Consider the following 17692-nt stretch of genomic DNA (forward strand, 5'->3'; position numbering starts at 1 on the left):
ATATCCCTCAGAGGGGCCCAGTGTCCACTCTTGAACTGGTCACAATGGACAGTGCTGTTCCAGGATAAGTCTGGCCAGGAGTCAAGAGTTCACTGCTGGGCACCCAATGGCTCCCACAGCCTTGCTGGGGCCAGCAGATCACTCAGGGTTGGGGCACCCTCACCAAAGTCTGCTGCTCCCACAGCCAGTGTAGCCTGCTAAGCAACTTTTCAGGATTCCCCTACTGCATAAGAAAGAGCCAACTTTCTGGCTTTCTACTCACAAACTAGGTGGGAATGCCAGTTCTTCTGTCTTCTCTGGGATTTGGTGTGTAACAATTTTCCTTTGCACATAGACAATCAGATGATATCACTATAAAAGCATATGAGTGCAAGCCTTTTCATGGGTTGAGTAGAGGCTGATAGGGCTCTCGGTGCATCCCTTGGTTGCACAGAGCAAACAACCCTTGTGCATTTCCCCAGCTGAGAGGAGAATACTTGAATATTTTCATTCACCCTGAAGGGTGAAGATCTTTGTCTGTATGGCCAGCCTAATCCTGGTGCCCCTTATACTCTGACTGGGAGGCAATTGCCCAGGTACTCCTGGGCACGCAGCAACCCTGGTCAACAGCAGCAGGTGCTAACTGGGCACTGGACTCAGCTGAGGCTCCTGGGCTGGAATGGGAGTCATAGTTCCCACAGCCCACAGATGTGCTGGCTACAGGTTGAGGGTTTTAGGGCCAAGGGAGGAGCTAAAATGGGCACCTTGAGAATAGCATCGTATGGCTATAGCATACGATGTCCATAGCAAGAGAAACTTTGGGAATTAATATCACTCTTAGTCACACATGCAAACCACACAATTAATTCTATCCCGAGTTGAAATTTTAAAATTTATTGTAGCATTACTATCAAGAATATATATTTATTGTAGTATCACTATCAAAAATAACACATAGCTGAAGCCAAGAGCAAGACGTAAGGAATATTCCAGGGTTGGTCAAAAGCTAGTCTAGTTTTCGAGGAGGCCCAGAAGGCTAAATAGTAATGGGGTGAAGGACGTGGGATTCCATTGGTAGAAAATCACCAATTATGACCTGGCAAGAAGGGCGGACATGGTGGCTATCTGGAGAACAGAGTGCCTCACGCAGGCCTGAAGCGCTGCTTCTGCTAGCGGTTTGCTCTCAGACCTGCGCACCAGAGAACTGTGTGTGGCTGGTATGGACCAGGAAGATAGTCATGAGAAAACAACTCTAGAAATGTGCCTTAAAGCGATAAGCAGGACCATCTTGCTCAGCAAGCTCTGATTGGGGAGCTCCTGCTTTCTCACCCTTCTCCCCGACACCGCTAGTATTCCAGCTCCCTCTCTGTTTCTTTCCTTCCTCTCTGTTTCAGCTCAGGGGTCAGGGAGCTCTCTGAGAGTAGAGCTGTCTGCACCCTGGCCCATTTCCTCACTGCCTTCTTCAAACTCAGATGCTGGCAGGAAAAAGCTGCCTATGCCTGTAGGGCTGTTCCTTAGTAGGCGGCCCAGTTCCTTCTCATAACATTTGGCTGCTTGCTGCACATCTCCATTCATCTTGTGAATTAATCCTTGGAGATACCAAGAATTTGGTGCATTTTGTGGAAGCTGATTTTCAGCTACGTTCTGTGATTGGAATTTCATCTTTTCCGTCTCAGTTGATTTTGCACTTATGCGCAAACCCTCTAAAGAAAGTTGTTCAGCAGTGTCTTCAGACTTCTCATGATACTCCTCAGAGTTGCAATAGCGCTGATGGAGTTGTCCCCTGGTGCTGGGGAGCTCCTTACTGAAAGCTGTCTGATAACATGCGCCTATTTCCAGGAGCTCAGTGACATCAGAATACGCATATAGAGGATTTAGTCCCTTCTCAATAGCTTTATTCACATAGTCCGTAGCATATTCCCTTAGTTCTTCAATCTTCTCTCTATTCCTGCTAGCTTCGGATTCTCCTGTACGCTGAAGTTGTTTGATTTTTGCCCTATAGCAGCACGCAATCTGGTGCAAGAGGTAAGCATTATTTGGTATGAATTCCAGTGCCCTTAGAAACAGTTCAATAGCTTTGTCCAGATCACCTTTTCTTAGGTAAAATTTGGCTGCACTGCAAAGGACATCTGTTTGGCAAGAAGCTTTTTCCAGGGCCTCTACAACCAGCTGCTCCCCTTCAGCTTCTTCCTTCATCTTCTGCAATGTCAGGGCCAAGAGAACTTTGATATACTGATTGTCAGGACTCAGCTCAACAGCCTGCTTCAGAATGTCCACAGAGGACTGCTGCTTTGGTTTGCTATCCAGAAAGTACATTGCGATGGCCAGTCCGGAGGAGAATTCTGGGTTGTTGGGCTTCTCTTCCAAAGCCTTCTCAAAATAGACCTTTGCCCTTTCATTTTTTTTTCCTCCACACTTTAGCAGTGTCCATCCTTCTTCACAGTCAAGCTCAGGACACTCAATACTGTAAGGATTTGAGAACTTCTGGCATACTTGTTTCACCTTGTCTACATACACCTGAGCTTCTGAGAATCTTCCCAGGTGGTAGTAGACCCAGGCATAGTTCCCCCAGGTGACCAGGCTTCTGATCTCTGCCTGGTCAGCGTGCTCTCGCTGGATGAACTCTTCAGCTTGCTGTAAGCATTGCAGGGCTGTCTCGTTTTGACCATCTAAGTGTTTTATGTAGGCCAACAAGTTGTACATTGTAGCTTTGAACTCAGAGTTTAAAAATTCACTCTGGTTACACACTCTGTCTTCTAGATCATGCGAGACACTTTCTTCCTTAAACAAGTTCCAGGTGAAATGGCACTTCAGCTGTGGAAGGATTTTCTCCAGAGAATTCTTGTTGACCTCACTGTGGAGAAAATAAACACAGTCACTGTGGTGTGCACCTGCCAAGCGCCGTACCCTGTGATGCAGCTACGGGTTATCTTGTGTGTCCACCTGACTGAGCCACAGGATGTCCCGCTGTCTAGCTAAACGTTAGTTCTGGTCATATCCGTGAGGGTGTCATGCTCCCAGAAGAGAGCAGCATCTGAATCAGTAGACTGGATGAAGCAGATTGCCCAGTGTGGGTGGCGTTCTCCAGTCTGCTAAGGGCCTGAGTACAACAAAAGGGCTCAGGAAGGCTGACTTTGCTCTCTCCGCTTGGCTGCTTGGGCTGGGACACTCGTCTTTTTCTCCCCTCAGACTGGAACTTACACCATCAGCCCTCCAGTTTTCAGGTCTTTGGACTCAGACCGGAGTTATGCCACTGGCTTTCCTGGGTCTCAGCTGGCAGACAGCTGAGATGTCATGAGATATCTCAGCCTCCGTAATCATGTGAACCAGTTCCTCATAATAAATATCTCTCTCTGTCTCTCTCATTCTGTCTGTATCTTAATATATGGGTGTGTGTGTATATATATATTTTTTTCTTAAAAACCAGCATTAGGTGAGAATCTTTATATTGACAAATAAGTGGCGTATAAAAAATTTGGCCTGAGAAGTTAAAAAAAAGTAGGTAAAAATAAATGTTTATAAATTATTATAGCAGTAATACAAAAGAGGGTTAAAATTCTCAATGAGGAAAAAGCAAAATGTGTCCAGTTATGTAAAGGCTCTTCCCTTACAAGAAACAGGGATAAAGCTGAAGATTTGTTTTGGTTTCACTGCTGAAAAACATGCAAAATACCTTAGAAAAACCAGGTAAGGTCACAGGTGTAAGCCCACTCCTGGGACCTTCCTACTTTTGCTCTGAGGAAAGCTGATGACCACAGTGCAAGGCAGAGCTGGTAGCAGGGCAGTGGAGAATTCTCCATCCAGGAGTCCACCCTACATTAACCTTTAAATAAAAGCTAAAGAAAAAGAAGCCTTTAGTGAAGTTTGAGCTCTGTAGTTGGCTGAATGAATTTCCACCATTGCAGTGCTCAAAATAGTTTACTTCTTGGCCAGCAAACACATGGAAGAGCCTGGAACAACTGCCTTTAGCAAATGCCTCTGCCTGTGCCCATCCTTCATGGGTTAGGGCTGACATCAACCAGCAGTGCGCGCGCATGTGCGCGCGCGCGCGCGCGCGCGTGTGTGTGTGTGTGTGTGTGTGTGTGTGTGTGTGTGTGTGTGTATCTCCTATTGGTTCTATTTCTCTGGAGAACTCTTACTAATACCTCTAAGTTTTCCAGGACAGAGGAAGAAGCACTTTCCTCTTGCTTCCTGGATTCACCTTTCTATATCTATGGTCTGTGCAAGAAACCCACAAAGCACATCCCTTCTACTGTGTGAGCAGATATGGAGGAAGTGAGGTTAAGGTGGATAAGAGGAGAGCACTACAGTGAAAGGAACTGGGATCACTCTTGTCTGGTTCAGTTACGAAGTCAGGTTTATTTAGCCATCCAATGACCCTTCACAAGGCTACCTTTTTGTGTCACTTTGTTAGTTTTCAGGGATACTGAGAAAAATAAAGGTTATCCTGGCCCTTTCTGAACCCTGGAGACCACAGTGTGGTTGGAAGCCATGTAAAGAAAGAGATGAAAGCCCAGGGATTTTGCTTTTGTTATGTGAATTAGTTCTTTTCCCCTCATCTTCTCCACACCTCCCTGCAGTCACACAAAGACCCATGAAGGCTGGGTTTCAGTTTGATTGAAGCAGATCCCCAGAGAGAATGAATTTGTTTCGAGAGATAACAAACAAAATGGACATATTTTGTGTTTTGTAGTTGGAAAATACCAAGGGAACTCACTTGCCTTATTTAGTTAAATAAGTTACACGAGTGCTCAAAGTGTGTTCTTACATCTATATTTGCCTGGGACTTGGGGTATATTGTACAGATTTTGTACTCTTCCTTTTTTATCAGTAGATTCTTGGTGCCATAAAATTGGTAAGAACCTCCAGAATCATTAAACCCACTGTTGTCCACAATTTTGGATTTCACAGACTAGCACAATTTCAGAAAAATGTTATGAAACAAAAAGGGCTGCCAGCTTATTTGGCAATACAGTGACATGGGGAGAAAAATTCACCTCAAAAGATACCATCTATTCTTACCAACATTTTGTTAAAAAAGAAAAAGAAAGGAAGCATTTTTATTATCATTGAAGAAGTAAGAAGAATATAATCTCAGAATAAAGGAAAGTTCTTCAAATTGTAAAATACGTTTTTCTCTAAGAGGAGCCACTGACTGTATTTCAGTTTACTCTGGACCAGCACTGGCCCACACACCACTGCTGCAAGTGCTCTGATCTACTTCCTGTCTCTCTCTGGCAATGTTCACCTAAGTCATTTGTGACCCAAAGTGTTTGCATGTGAAGTGCTTTATAGTGAGAGATGCAGAGGCAAAGGAATCAACCCAAGACAAGGGGAGAGAGGACAGTTGTCTACGCAGATATCTCTTTATGTGTGTGCCTCTTTTCTTGGCAGTCTTTTTCGTTCTCTTGGTCCCTGGCTAGAGCACCACAGTGCTAAAGTCTTCCCTCTCCATTTAGGGCTTTTCAGTTTGGCTTCTGGGGTTTCTAGCTGCTCTGTATGAAGGACAATAGGTCAAAATCAAGTTAGCAATATTAAAAAATCAATATTAGGGGACTTCTTAGGTGGCGCAGTTGTTTAGAATCCACCTGCCAATGCAGGGGACATGGGTTCGATCCCTGCCCCAGGAAGATACCACATGCCATGGAGCAACTAAGCCCGTGCGCCACAACTATTGAGCCTGCGCTCTAGAGCCCATGAGCCAGAACTATTGAGCCATGTGCCGCAACTACTGAAGCCCATGCGCCTAGAGCCCATGCTGTGCAACAAGAGAAGTATCCACAATGAGGAGCCCGCGCACCACAATGAAGAGTAGCCTTCTCTAGCGCAACTAGAGAAAGCCTGTGTGCAGCAACAAAGACCCAACACAGCCAATAAAAAAATAAATCCAATAAATAAATAAATTAAAAAAATCAATATTAGGAGTGTTATAAAGATAATTACTGAACAAATCTGTTTATAACTGTTATGCAACTAAAGTATTATAAAGGCATTTCAGTGTTTCAACACATTAACTTTGCTGATTGCCCAATTAGGAATTTCAGAGGGAGAAAGAAAAGCATGAGTTTCAGATCAACAGAATGTGTCTGCAGATTTGTAGGTGTGTCTAGGTGCCTGAAAATAATAGCTAACCACTCTAAGGATTGATAGAGAGTATTCATCCAGCTTCTCAGTGGGTCTGCCGAAAGGCGACCTTGGATGTTTTTACTTCAACAAAACCAGAAATCACCTTCCCAGTTTGATGACACTATCTTTTTTTTCTAAGGCTGGTAGCTGGGGCAAGAGTGCGCGTAGGCAACAAGCTTTGATATATCAACGAACAAGAGGGCTCTTCGCAAATAAACTTTCTAAGCACTTATTGATAAAGATTCTTCTTCCAAGATGAAACATATTCCAGTCCTGTCATAAGCTTCAGAAGATGTCGATTGCTCAAGAAAGTGTAAGGCAAGCAGAAAAGCTCACTCAACATTCCTAAACCTGTGAGAGGCCTGAGTATGGAACTCCTGGGGACGTTCCATCCATACCACCAGTTCACCAATGCTAGTGCTGGCCATGCTAAGAAATGTATAAGTCATGCTGACCAGTCTATTCAGGAAGATAGCCAACTAGGTAAGTGCTTCATGATTATAAGACCTATTTTTAAATTGGAATTCAGGTCTATTGATTTGTCCTAAGCCTTCCTCCCTAGGTTGCCAATTGGATTAGATATTTGATACCTGATTTCCCCTTGAATTAGGATTTGGAGCAAAGCATACTGGAATGGGAGTCCTGAGATCTGGATAAGAAGAAACATGAAACCCAGAGTCAGTGTCCAGGAGGTTTGCATTAAAATACTATTGCCTTAATGGGTAAATCACTTATGAATCTAGTGTAATGGTTAAAAGACAAAAGTTTTAAAAATAACTGTAACTACAGTAATTTGTTGTATACACAAGGTAAAAATATACAAACTGTGCCATCAAAAACATAAAATGTGGGAGGAGGAGAGAGTTAAAAAGGTAGAGCCTTAGTATATGTTCCAGCTTAAATTATCTGCTTAAAATAGACTATTACAAATATTGGGTTGGCCAAAAAGTGCCTTTGGTTTTTAGGTAAAAATAAAAGACACATTTTTCATTTTCACCAATAACTTTATTGAACAACGTATTCACGGTTTTGTTCCACTACCTTGTACCATTTTTCAGGCAACTTCATAATTCCACCTTCCCAAAACTTTTTATCTTTTTGAGCAAAGAACTATTCTAGGTGCCTTTTACAGTCTTCCAGGGAATTGAAATTTTTTCCATTAAGAGAATTTTGTAAAGACTTAAATAAAATGGAGATCTGAAGGTGCAATGTCTGGTGAATACCGCAGATGAATGAGTACTTCCCAGCTAAGCTGTAACAGTTTTTGCCTGGTCATCAAAGAAACGTGTGGTCTTGCATTATCCTGATGGACAATTATGCATTTTCTGTTGACTAATTCCGGACACTTTTTGTCCAGTGCTGCTTTCAGTTGGTCTAACTGGGAGCAGTACTTGTTGGAATTAATCCTTTGGTTTTCCAGAAGGAGCTCATAATAGAGGACTCCCTTCCAATCCCACCACATACACATCACCTTCTTTGGATGAAGATTGACCTTTGGTGTGGTTGGTGGTGGTTCATTTTGCTTGCCCCGTGATCTCTTCCATTCCACATGATTGTACAGTATCCACTTTTCATCACCCGTCACAATTTGTTTTAAAAACGGAATGTTTTTGTTACGTTTCAGTAGAGAATTGCATGCAGAAATATGGTCAAGAAGGTTTTTTTTCGAATAACTTATGTGGAACCCAAACATCAAAGCAATGAACATAACTAAGCTGGTGCAAATGATTTTCAGTGCTTGATTTGGATATTTTGAGTATATTGGCTATCTCCCACATGGTATAACGTTGACTGTTCTTAATTAATGTCTTGATTTGATCACTATCAACTTCAACAGGTCTACCTGACCATGGAGCATCGTCCAGTGAGAAATCTCCAGCATGAAACTTCACAAATCACCTTTGACACATTTGATCAGCACCTTCTCCATACACTACACAAATCTATTTTTTGCGCTTCAATTGTGTTTTTACCTTTCTTGAAATAGTAAAGCATAATATGCTGAAAATGTTGCCTTTTTCTTCCATCTTCAATATTAAAATGGATACACAAAAATTCACCAGTTCCAATGAGTTTTTTTTTAATGCACACTGATATGACAGCTGTCAAAATACAATCTAACAAAATTGTTTCGGATGAAGTTAAAGACAAGCAAGCGCTACTGGAGCCATCTTACAGAAAAAACTGAAAAAACTTTTTGGCCAACCCAATATAAGATATTTTACATAAGTCTCACAGTAACCGCAAAGCAAAAATTTATGATAAATACACAAATGATAAAGAGAAAGGAATCCAAGCATATCATTACAGAAAATCATCAAATCGCAGCAGAAGAGATCAAGAGAAGAAGGGAAAAAGAAACTATAAAGTAACCAGAAAGTTATTAATAAAATGGTATAGTAAGTCCATAACTATCAATAATTATTTTAAACGTAAATGGACTAAATCCTCCAATCAAAAGACACAGAATGACTGAATAGATAAAAAACAAGACCCAACTGTATGCTGCCTTCAGCTTTAAGGACACACATAGACTGAAAGTGAAAGGATGGAAAAAGATATTCCATACAAACTAAAAGAGGGCAGGCTTATATTGTTCAAAATAGATGTTGAGCCAAAGACTATAATAAAAGATAGAGAAGGTCAATATAATGATAAAGGGGTCAATCCAACAAGAGAATATAATATTTGTAAATATTTATGTACCCTACATATGAGCACCTAAATATATAAAGCAAATATTAATAGTCCTGAAGGGAGAAAAAGATAGTAATACAATAATAGTAGAGAACTTCAGTACCACATTGTCAACAATGGAGAGATAATCCAGATAGAAAATCAATAAGGAAACATTGGACCTAAATGACACATTAGGTCAGATTGAGTTTATCTGTATATTTATATAGATATATAGATATATGGATACACACACAGACACACAAAGAACATTCCATCCAACAGCAGCAGAATGAATACACATTCTTCTCAAGCACACATGGAACATTCTCCAGGACAGATCATATGTTAGGCCACAAAATAAGCCTTAATACAGTTTAAGAAGATTGAAATCATATCAAGCATCTTTCTGACCAGTATCATTCAGTCATAAAAAAGAAGGAAATCCTGCCATTTGTGACAACATGGATGGAACTTGAAGGCATTATGCTAAGTGAAATAAGCCTGACAGAGAAAGAAAAATACTGCATAGTATCACTCATATGTAGAATCTAAAAAAAAATTCAAACTCATAGAGTAGAAAAGTGGTTGCCATGGGTGAGGAGTGGGGAATAGGGGGAGGGTGGTAAATGAGTACAAACTTTCAGTTATAAGATGAATAAGGTTTGATGGGAGTTCCCTGGTGACGCAATGGTTAAAAATCTGCCTGCCAAGGAAGGGGAAGCGGGTTCAAGACCTGGTCCAGGAAGATCCCACATGCCATGAAGCAACTAAGCCCATGTGCCACAACTACTGAGCCTGTGCTCTAGAGCCCAGGAGCCACAACTACTGAGCCCATGCTCCACAACTACTGAAGCCTGTGTGCCTAGAATCCATGTTCCGCAACAAAGAGTAACTCCTGTTTGCCACAGCTAGAGAAAGCCAGCACAGCAACTAAGACCCAACACAGCCAAAAATATAATTAATTAATTAATTTTAAAAAAAAGATGAATAAGATGAATAAGGTTTGAGGAGCTAATGTAAAACATAGGAACTACAGTTGATAACACTGTGTTGTATAATTGAAATCTGCTAAGAGATTAGAACTTAAATGGTCTCACCCCCACACCCCAAATAAGTATATGAGGTGATGGATATGTTATTTAACTAGATGGGGGAATCCTTTCACAATGTATACGTATATATATATATACTTTCAATATTTCACAGTTTTATATGGCAATTATAAAATTAAAAAAATAATTATCTTAGAAATTCTGGTCACCTTTTCTTCTATATAGTTTAGGTACATGAAATACTTGGTTTCCCCCCACATCTTCTGGATTTTCATTACACATTTATTGTATGTTAATTGACATGTTTACATGTCATATGTAATTGACATGTTCATGATAACGTTAACATATTTGAGTAGATCAAAAGAAAACATTTGAAGATAATTCTGATTTGATAAAAAAAAATGCTATTGTCTTTTTAAAAACCAATACTCCATTTGCCAAGGTTTCCTCACTTACTAATTTATCTCGTGTTTTTGAAAGTTGCTTTAAATACTCTCTGTCTCTCTCTCTATATATACAGACATATGTTCTCTCTATATATATAATATATAAAATTTAATAAATTGCTGAATAATAATTAAATTCAGATATTTAAGGGAGCAAGCAAGCAGGTGGGATGCTGCTGAAGTAACTTGAAAAAGAGAATGTCTAAGTGCAAGTGAAATGTGGAGAGCTGAATGCCCTTCCTACCTGGATATTTGGCATCTCATACAAAGAATTGGGGAGGTAAGGGTCCTTTGGGCCCAAGAAGAGATTTCTCATGGCCTCAAGCTGCAGCTGTGAGGTTTTGCTGACCAACGCAGATAAAACCAGCACTGCTAGTCCTTAGGAAATATCCAGAATCAACCCATTTTACGGTCTTTCCTCCTTCTCCTTCCTGCTGACCCACCTGGATGGTGGCGCTGCCCACAGACCCCATGGTAGATGCCGCATCTTCCAGGGCCTCATCGAAGCCATGACTAGAGTAGAATTTTGAAATCTGCAGAAAGAGGCTCTGTGTAAAGGGTAAGAGTCGGTGATTCCAGGGACATCTCTGAGGCGGCTTGACTGTGGATATTCTGGTTATGCTCCTGTGGAGCATATGACTCCGTGAAGGGACAGGCAGACCTCATGCCCAGTCAGTTGTTCAGAACAGGCACAACCCAAGGAGCCCATCTCTTCAAAAAATGAGCCAAGGAGCTCTCCAGAGCAGTGCTTCTCACGCTTTACTGTGCACGAGGACCAAATCACCTGGGATGCCGATCTGGATTCAGTAGGTCTGGAATGCTGCCTTTGTAGCAACCTCCCAGGGCGTGCTAGATTTGAGCCAGCCTAAGTAGCAAGGTTCTAGGAAGCCTTCACTTTTTGGTAGTGATTTCCAGTCACCAGTTTCTCATTCCTAAAACATCCCTTAAGGAGGCAAGCCTTGCTTTATGTCAACATCCTGCCCCTCCCACTCCCTACCCACTTTGGGCTTCCTCCACTCACATTTATATATGTACAATGCAGGAAGCATTTAGTGTGTGGATGAAGTACCTGCTGTCCCCTTTAATTTTTTTTCCTAGGCCTTATTTCTGATCTGTTCAATCAGGATTTCAGAATGCAGTGCTCAGTAACTTCCGTTCTAGTAGAGCACTCAGGCCGGTAGTAGTACAGGGCATCTGCCACACATTTGAGAGACTCTGTGACACTTACTCCCTGTTTATAGTTCACACGGGAGGTCTAGCAGGTCAGTAAAAAGACGGTTCAGGTAGACATATTCCCCAATCCTGAGAGAGCAAATTTCAAGGCAAAAGAGACCTCGTTATGAAGTTTTATAGTGCTGAACTAATCCTTAGCACATTTGCTGAGAAGTAAGCATGCTTTAAAAATAACACCACAACAAGCACAACAAAACACACAAAGCTCTGATTTTGTCCTTTCAAATATAAGAAACAGAAGGGGGACCAGGACCTCCAGCAACTTTCCTCCAGGCCCCAGCTCTCATTGACCAGATTTTGCCTAAAAGGATCTGAGCACGCCCTCCTAGGCTATCTCAACCTCCATTCCCAGCTGCCAGCTCTGCTGGGAGCACATTCCTCAGCATCTGACTCTGAAAATCAGGAAGAGCCACAGAAATAAAAGTGCATGGACTGGTAAGATAGATTTATGATCGAGTTAGTGAAATGTATACTTAATCTATAAGCAAACACTGAACCTGCATAATTCAGGAAACTGCACTCAAGAACAAGATTTGGGAGAGATTCTCAACTTCCTATCAAAGAACTGGGGAATATTTACCTCATAATGGCCGTTTCCCTGCAATTCTGAAAAGCTGGAGTTCAAGCTGATTTTGTTTTGTTTTCTGCTGTGGATCGTAAGTAAATGCAGAGATTTCCACTCTGGATGCTAGCTGCTAGGTCTGTGCTTTTATAAAATAGAAAAGGAAAACGAAACTGAGGCAATGCTAACAGGATTCCTGCTGAGGAGAAAGTGAAACTGAACGTGCAGAGCTGAGCTCAATTTTCCACTGGGAGTGCCATTCTACACAGATCACGCAACTGTGCTTGAGCGTTTGAAAGAAGGTATTGTCGATACCACACACATTGTAGGTCCTCCTCCCAGAGTTTCAGATGCAACCTGGGGGTGGGCTTGGGTTCAGGACTCTGCATTTTAACAAGCACCCTGGAAATTCTGTTGCAGGAGCCCTAGTGTCACATTTTGAGACGCATAGTCCAGGAGGTGGTTTGTTTTGTTTTTGGCAGCGTGGCATGCGGGATCTTAGTTCCCGGAGACCAGGGGATCGAACCCGTGCCACCTGCAGTGGAAGCGCAGAGTCTTAACCACTGGACTGCCAGGGAAGTCCCTGGAGGTATTTTGAAAAGCAGTTTCCCATTTACTTGTGGGAGATCATGTAATGTATCAAACAGTGAGTCAGACATTTAGAAGAAAGGAAAATAAGCACAGAAAGCCTGGATTTTGGTCTTCTCTTTGACCAGCTCTGGGGTATTTCTTGAATCACATCACTTAGCCTCATTTCCTCACTTTTAAAATGGCCTGGAATAAATTTCTTTTTTCTTCCATCCAAATGATAGGAAACTGTGCTGTAGGGAGATCCACTTTTACCTTCATCTAAGGCATGGCTCTGGGCACTCTAAGGACTGATCCTCCCTCTCCAAATAGGGGCCAGAGGGCCTAGACCTCCCAGTCCCTGCTGCTCCTCTCTAATGTGAGCATAATTAAAGGCATTAAGACATTTCACCCTTTGGGCCTTTGTACTCAGAGCCAGAAGATGGTCAGCCCTGGAGTTTGGCACCTTAGTAATGACCCTGCTCTGACACACTTTCTGTATGACTTCTTGGCCAAGTAATCTGCCCTCAGTCCAATTTTTTTCAGCCAAAAAATGAACTAATAAAAAAGAATAGTGTTCCCTTCCTAGGGCTATTGGGAGGATGATATCCGATAACATGTGTAGAGCCCTGGACAGAGAGTGCACTTCGAACTACTGATAGCACAGAAACTGTTAGTGCGATGATCATTGGCATATCCGTGTTATAATTTTAAATGAATTCTGAGGTGCGAAGGGGCCAAGAGAGTTTCTCAGTGGATGGAGCAGAGGAAGGCACTCATCAGGCAGCCAACAGGTATGAGGTGTTTCCCCAGGGGGCTTCCCCATTTGGCAGTTTTTAGCACCGCTGAGGAGGAGCAGCCTAACCTGCCCCGGCCCTACAGCCTCCGGGAACAGGGCACCTTGATGTGGGCTTCAGTCCAGCATAGTCCAGAGCGCCTCCCTCAGACGTCCTCAGGTCCGTGGCTCTGGACACACCCAAGCACAGATCACTGCCAAACTTAGGCAGACTGGCTACCAAGGCACTGGGCAGGGCTAGGTTTTTCTGGTCAGCTCATTCATGCAGACGTGATTCACATCACTCATGACCAGGAGCCCGTCATATAGGAAAGTTGACCTAAAGCATTCAGCAGTGAATTCCTCTTATCTACCGCATGCCCAGATACAAGCCTGCAGAGCATTTGGGAGCCCTTGGGTTGCCCTGTCCTCACTCCCTGAATGGTCACTAGGATGCTTCCTCCCCAGTCGATCAACCTCTCAATCCCTTCCCATAGGTATTTGATGGAAAGGTTTTCCTTTTCTCTCAGCTGTCTTTCCTGAGGCTCTATCTGATGGTAGAACTCTAGCAGGTCAATATGCATCTTTTAAAATCAAGTTTACTAAGATTATACTTTACATATAATAAAATCTACCCATTTAAAGTGTAGTTTGATGAATTTTGACAAATGTATATACCCATGCAACCACCACCACTATCTCCTTATAGACTATTTGCATCATCCCCTGTGTGCCCTCGTAGTCAAGCCCAATCCCACCCTCCACCATCCCCAGGCAACCACTGCTCTGCTGTCCTTCATTAGAAATTAGATCAGTATTGGGAAAGAGATTAGGTCATTATGCTTTGAAGAGAAATTATTTTCTGCTGCTCACAAGCTCTCATTACAGCAATAAAAATAAACTCTTAAGCTTCCAGTTTGTTTTCATATACCCTGAGAAAACCATAATCCAAAAAGAAACATGTACCACAGTGTTCATCGCAGCACTATTTACAATAGCCAGGACATGGAAGCAACCTAAATGCCCCTCAACAGATGAATGGATAAAGAAGATGTGGCACATATATACAATGGAATATTACCCAACCATAACAAGGAATGAAATTGAGTTAAGTGTAGTGAGGTGGATGGACCTAGAGTCTGTCATACAAAGTGAAATAAGCCAGAAGAGAAAAATACTGTATGCTAACTCCTATATATGGAATCTAAAAAAATGGTACTGATGAACCCAGTGATAGGGCAAGAATAAAGATGCAGATGTAGAGAACAGACTTGAGGACAAGGGATGGGGAGTGAAGGGGAAGCTGCGACGAAGTGAGAGAGTAGCACTGACATACATTCACTACCAAATGTAAAACAGATAGCTAGTGGGAAGCTGCTGCATAACAGGGAGATCAGCTTGATGACTGGTGATGACTTAGAGGGATGGGATAGGGAGGGTGGGAGGGAGGGGATATGGGGATATATGTATAAATACAGCTGATTCACTTTGTTGTACAGCAGAAACTGGCACAACAGTGTAAAGCATTTATACTCCAATAAAGAGCTTTTAAAAAATGGAAAAAATGTCCATCTGTGAGGATTGTTTTTTCCACTTCCCATCCTGAAGTGATCAAACTTTCAGAGCAAAACTCCCAACATAAGTTGGCTTTGTACTACCAATTTCATCTTTAATAACATCTTCTGAAAAGAAATGCTTCCTTTTAAAATGACAAGAAGAAAGCCTCTTAGTTCTTTTAAAGAAAACAACAGAAAAGGCCCCAAAGAGTAATTCACTTAGATCTAACTTTGAATCGGCAAACTTTGTGCCTGATTGGATCTAACCTTTCCTGCCAAGCCTCCCTCTCATCCAGCTCCTGGCTCCCAGCTCCCAGCTCCCAGCTCCACCCCCTGAAACTTAGGGAGTCTGAGCGCACACACCAGAAAAAGTCACAGAAATAAAAAGCGCCCGTTTTAGTAAAGGCACGTTTAGTCCACAAGCAACAGTTCAACCCGGGAACTTGCCTGCACCCAAGAAGCTCAGCTTACAATTTGCATTCTAGATCGAGGGTGTTTGCGAGTTATCAACTGACCTCATGATGGCGGTCTGCTCGCTGCTGTTCTGAAAAGCTGGGGTCCAAGCTGATTAGCTCTTCAGAAATCTCTCGCGTCTGCCTCAAGTAAACACGAAAAGAGCTATGTAGCAGGGACGTGGGGTGGGGAGAATGCATCAGGTGATGCTTCCGCCCCGTCTCTTGAGTGATGGCGTTCATGAAGGGAATAGAAACTGGAAAGTGAAACTGATGTAACGTCAAGAGGAGGAAAAGGAAACAAAGTTCTCTGTCTTGACTCGGCAGAAGTAAATTGTTTAAAATCATAACTCTGGGGACTTCCCTGGCCGTCCAATGGTTAAGACTCCGCGCTTCCACTGCGTAGGCGCTGGTTCCTTCCCTGGTTGGGGAACAAAGACCAAACAAGCCTCCGCAGGGGGCCAAAAAAAAAAAAAAAAAAAAAAATCCGCAGTCAGGAATCTAACCCTGACTCTAGCGTCAGTCCCAGGAAATTGCATTTTTAATAAAGTCTGTAGGAGATTCTTATGTAGGGGTTTCTGGGAGCACATGTTGTGAAAGACTGCTCCAGAAATACGTTGTAAAAAGTAGCTTCATCAAGTCAATTTCCTAGTGGGGGACAGTTTGCTCCTTGAGACCTGGACTTAATTCTGTGTTATTTACTACTAGCTCTGGGATTATGCAAGAGTCAAATCACTGAGCCTGATTTTTTTTTTTTTTTTTTTTTTTTGCCCCATGCTAAATGTAAGAAGCTAACCCTGGAGTAAACCCCGAGCACTTTAAATCTCTTATGTCTAAGGCAATCATTCAGTTTTCCCAGGTGTAAAATGGGAAATAGTAATGCATGTAATATTGTTGGCTAGCTGCCTAGCTGATAAATTTACCTATTTATGCTTTGAGCTCTGAAGGAATGATAATACCCTGAGGGATTTTTTTAAAACATAAAATTTTCTATGACATAAATATTCATGAAAATATAGGGAGTATAGTTCTCATGGCTGATTTGAAGATGAGGGAATTGTCAGTTGCATAGGAGAAAGGGTCCGCCATTCTGAAGCTGCAGAAAGCAGAGATTCTTATGTGACAAAACTGACACTTGTTTGTTTCTTCCCAGTAAGGGGAGTATCATAAGATATTTTGAGTTCAGAGACTGTGTTATGTCCAGCCAAAGTAACCTGCAAAATCACACCCAAAGTCTGTAGTTCTGTTGGTGGTCTTAGCTAACAATTTGTTGTCCTGGTAGTGATAAAGTGACATACCTTTATATCTTTTATAGTGTCACCCAGGTAAGAGGGGCCCCTGCCTTTGGCTCTGTGCTTTAGAGGGCGCCACATACCACAGGCACACAAAATGTAAATTTTTAAAAGAACACATGGCATCGCTGTTACTGAGAATCTGGTGCTTAATCCTGGCTTAATCCTAAATATCCAGCCCAGGGAAAATGTGTCTCTCTCTTGCTTTCCTTGCTCAAAGAGAAAGGAAATTGTGTCATGAAAATTTCTGTGTCATGAGGGTGCTGATTTTAGGGAGAGACACTACTTTGAAGTGCAGAAATGATCGAAAATGGTTAGATCAGAGAAAAGGCAAATTTACGGAACTGGCCAAAGCCTTCCTCTCAGCCTAAATGCAATAGATTCATACATTGTGAAGTTATTTTCTAGTACAGTTGTACCAGCTGCCCATTTCTTGCTCCTTGTTCTAATTCCTGGCTGATGAATTAGCATGGTATTTGCAACAGCTGCATATGGTGGTTGAATAACATTCTGTGTGTTAAGAAATTCAGCGTGCTTAAATTTGTACATGTACATTTTTAATTTTTTTTTAGAATTTTTTAACTCTTTTTTTTTTTAAATTTATTTATTTTTTGGCTGCATTGGGTGTTCATTGCTGCACGCAGGCTTTCTCTAGTTGCAACGAGCGGGGGCTACTCTTCGTTGCAGTATGTGGGCTTCTCATTGTGGTGGCTTCTCTTGGCGCGGGCTCTAGGGTGCAGGCTCAGTAGTTGTGGCCCATGGGCATGTGGGATCTTCCCAAACAAGGGATCGAACCCATGTCACCTGCATTGACAGGAGGATTCTTAACCACTGCACCACCAGGGAAGTCCCCACATGTGCATTTAGGCTTACACATTGAGTCAGATTTTCTCCTGCTTTTGAACTCTTCCTTTATGCCAATTTGCTGATGAATGGTTCCTGGGAATGGGTATTTAAAAATAAAATCCTG

The 17692-nt window shown here is 42.2% G+C and overlaps 2 protein-coding genes across 3 annotated transcripts in view; both read right to left on the reverse strand.

Moving 5' to 3' along the window:
* The window catches only part of LOC130854431 (interferon-induced protein with tetratricopeptide repeats 1-like), a 41484-nt gene extending 25908 nt beyond the window's left edge, over nt 1–15576 (reverse strand). The window contains exon 1 of the mRNA XM_057737232.1: nt 15494–15576. Within this exon, the coding sequence (XP_057593215.1) occupies nt 15494–15498 (5 nt within the window). The 5' untranslated portion in view covers nt 15499–15576. The remainder of the gene's footprint in view (nt 1–15493) is intronic.
* On the reverse strand, nt 855–15778 carry IFIT3 (interferon induced protein with tetratricopeptide repeats 3). Of its 2 annotated transcripts, XM_057737228.1 has the most exons (3): nt 15494–15778; nt 6696–6754; nt 855–2833 (listed from the first exon to the last, which is right to left on the reverse strand). In XM_057737228.1, exons 1-3 carry the CDS (start codon nt 15776–15778, stop codon nt 1375–1377), a joined length of 1803 nt encoding a protein of 600 aa, XP_057593211.1. In that variant the 3' UTR covers nt 855–1374. The 2 variants fall into 2 exon arrangements, with proteins under 2 accessions (XP_057593211.1, XP_057593212.1); XM_057737229.1 differs by lacking the exon at nt 6696–6754 and having other exon boundaries at nt 15494–15627.
* Between the last annotated feature and the right edge of the window lie 1914 nt (nt 15779–17692).

Source organism: Hippopotamus amphibius, chromosome 5, assembly GCF_030028045.1.
Source record: "Hippopotamus amphibius kiboko isolate mHipAmp2 chromosome 5, mHipAmp2.hap2, whole genome shotgun sequence".
NCBI classification, from domain to species: domain Eukaryota; kingdom Metazoa; phylum Chordata; class Mammalia; order Artiodactyla; family Hippopotamidae; genus Hippopotamus; species Hippopotamus amphibius.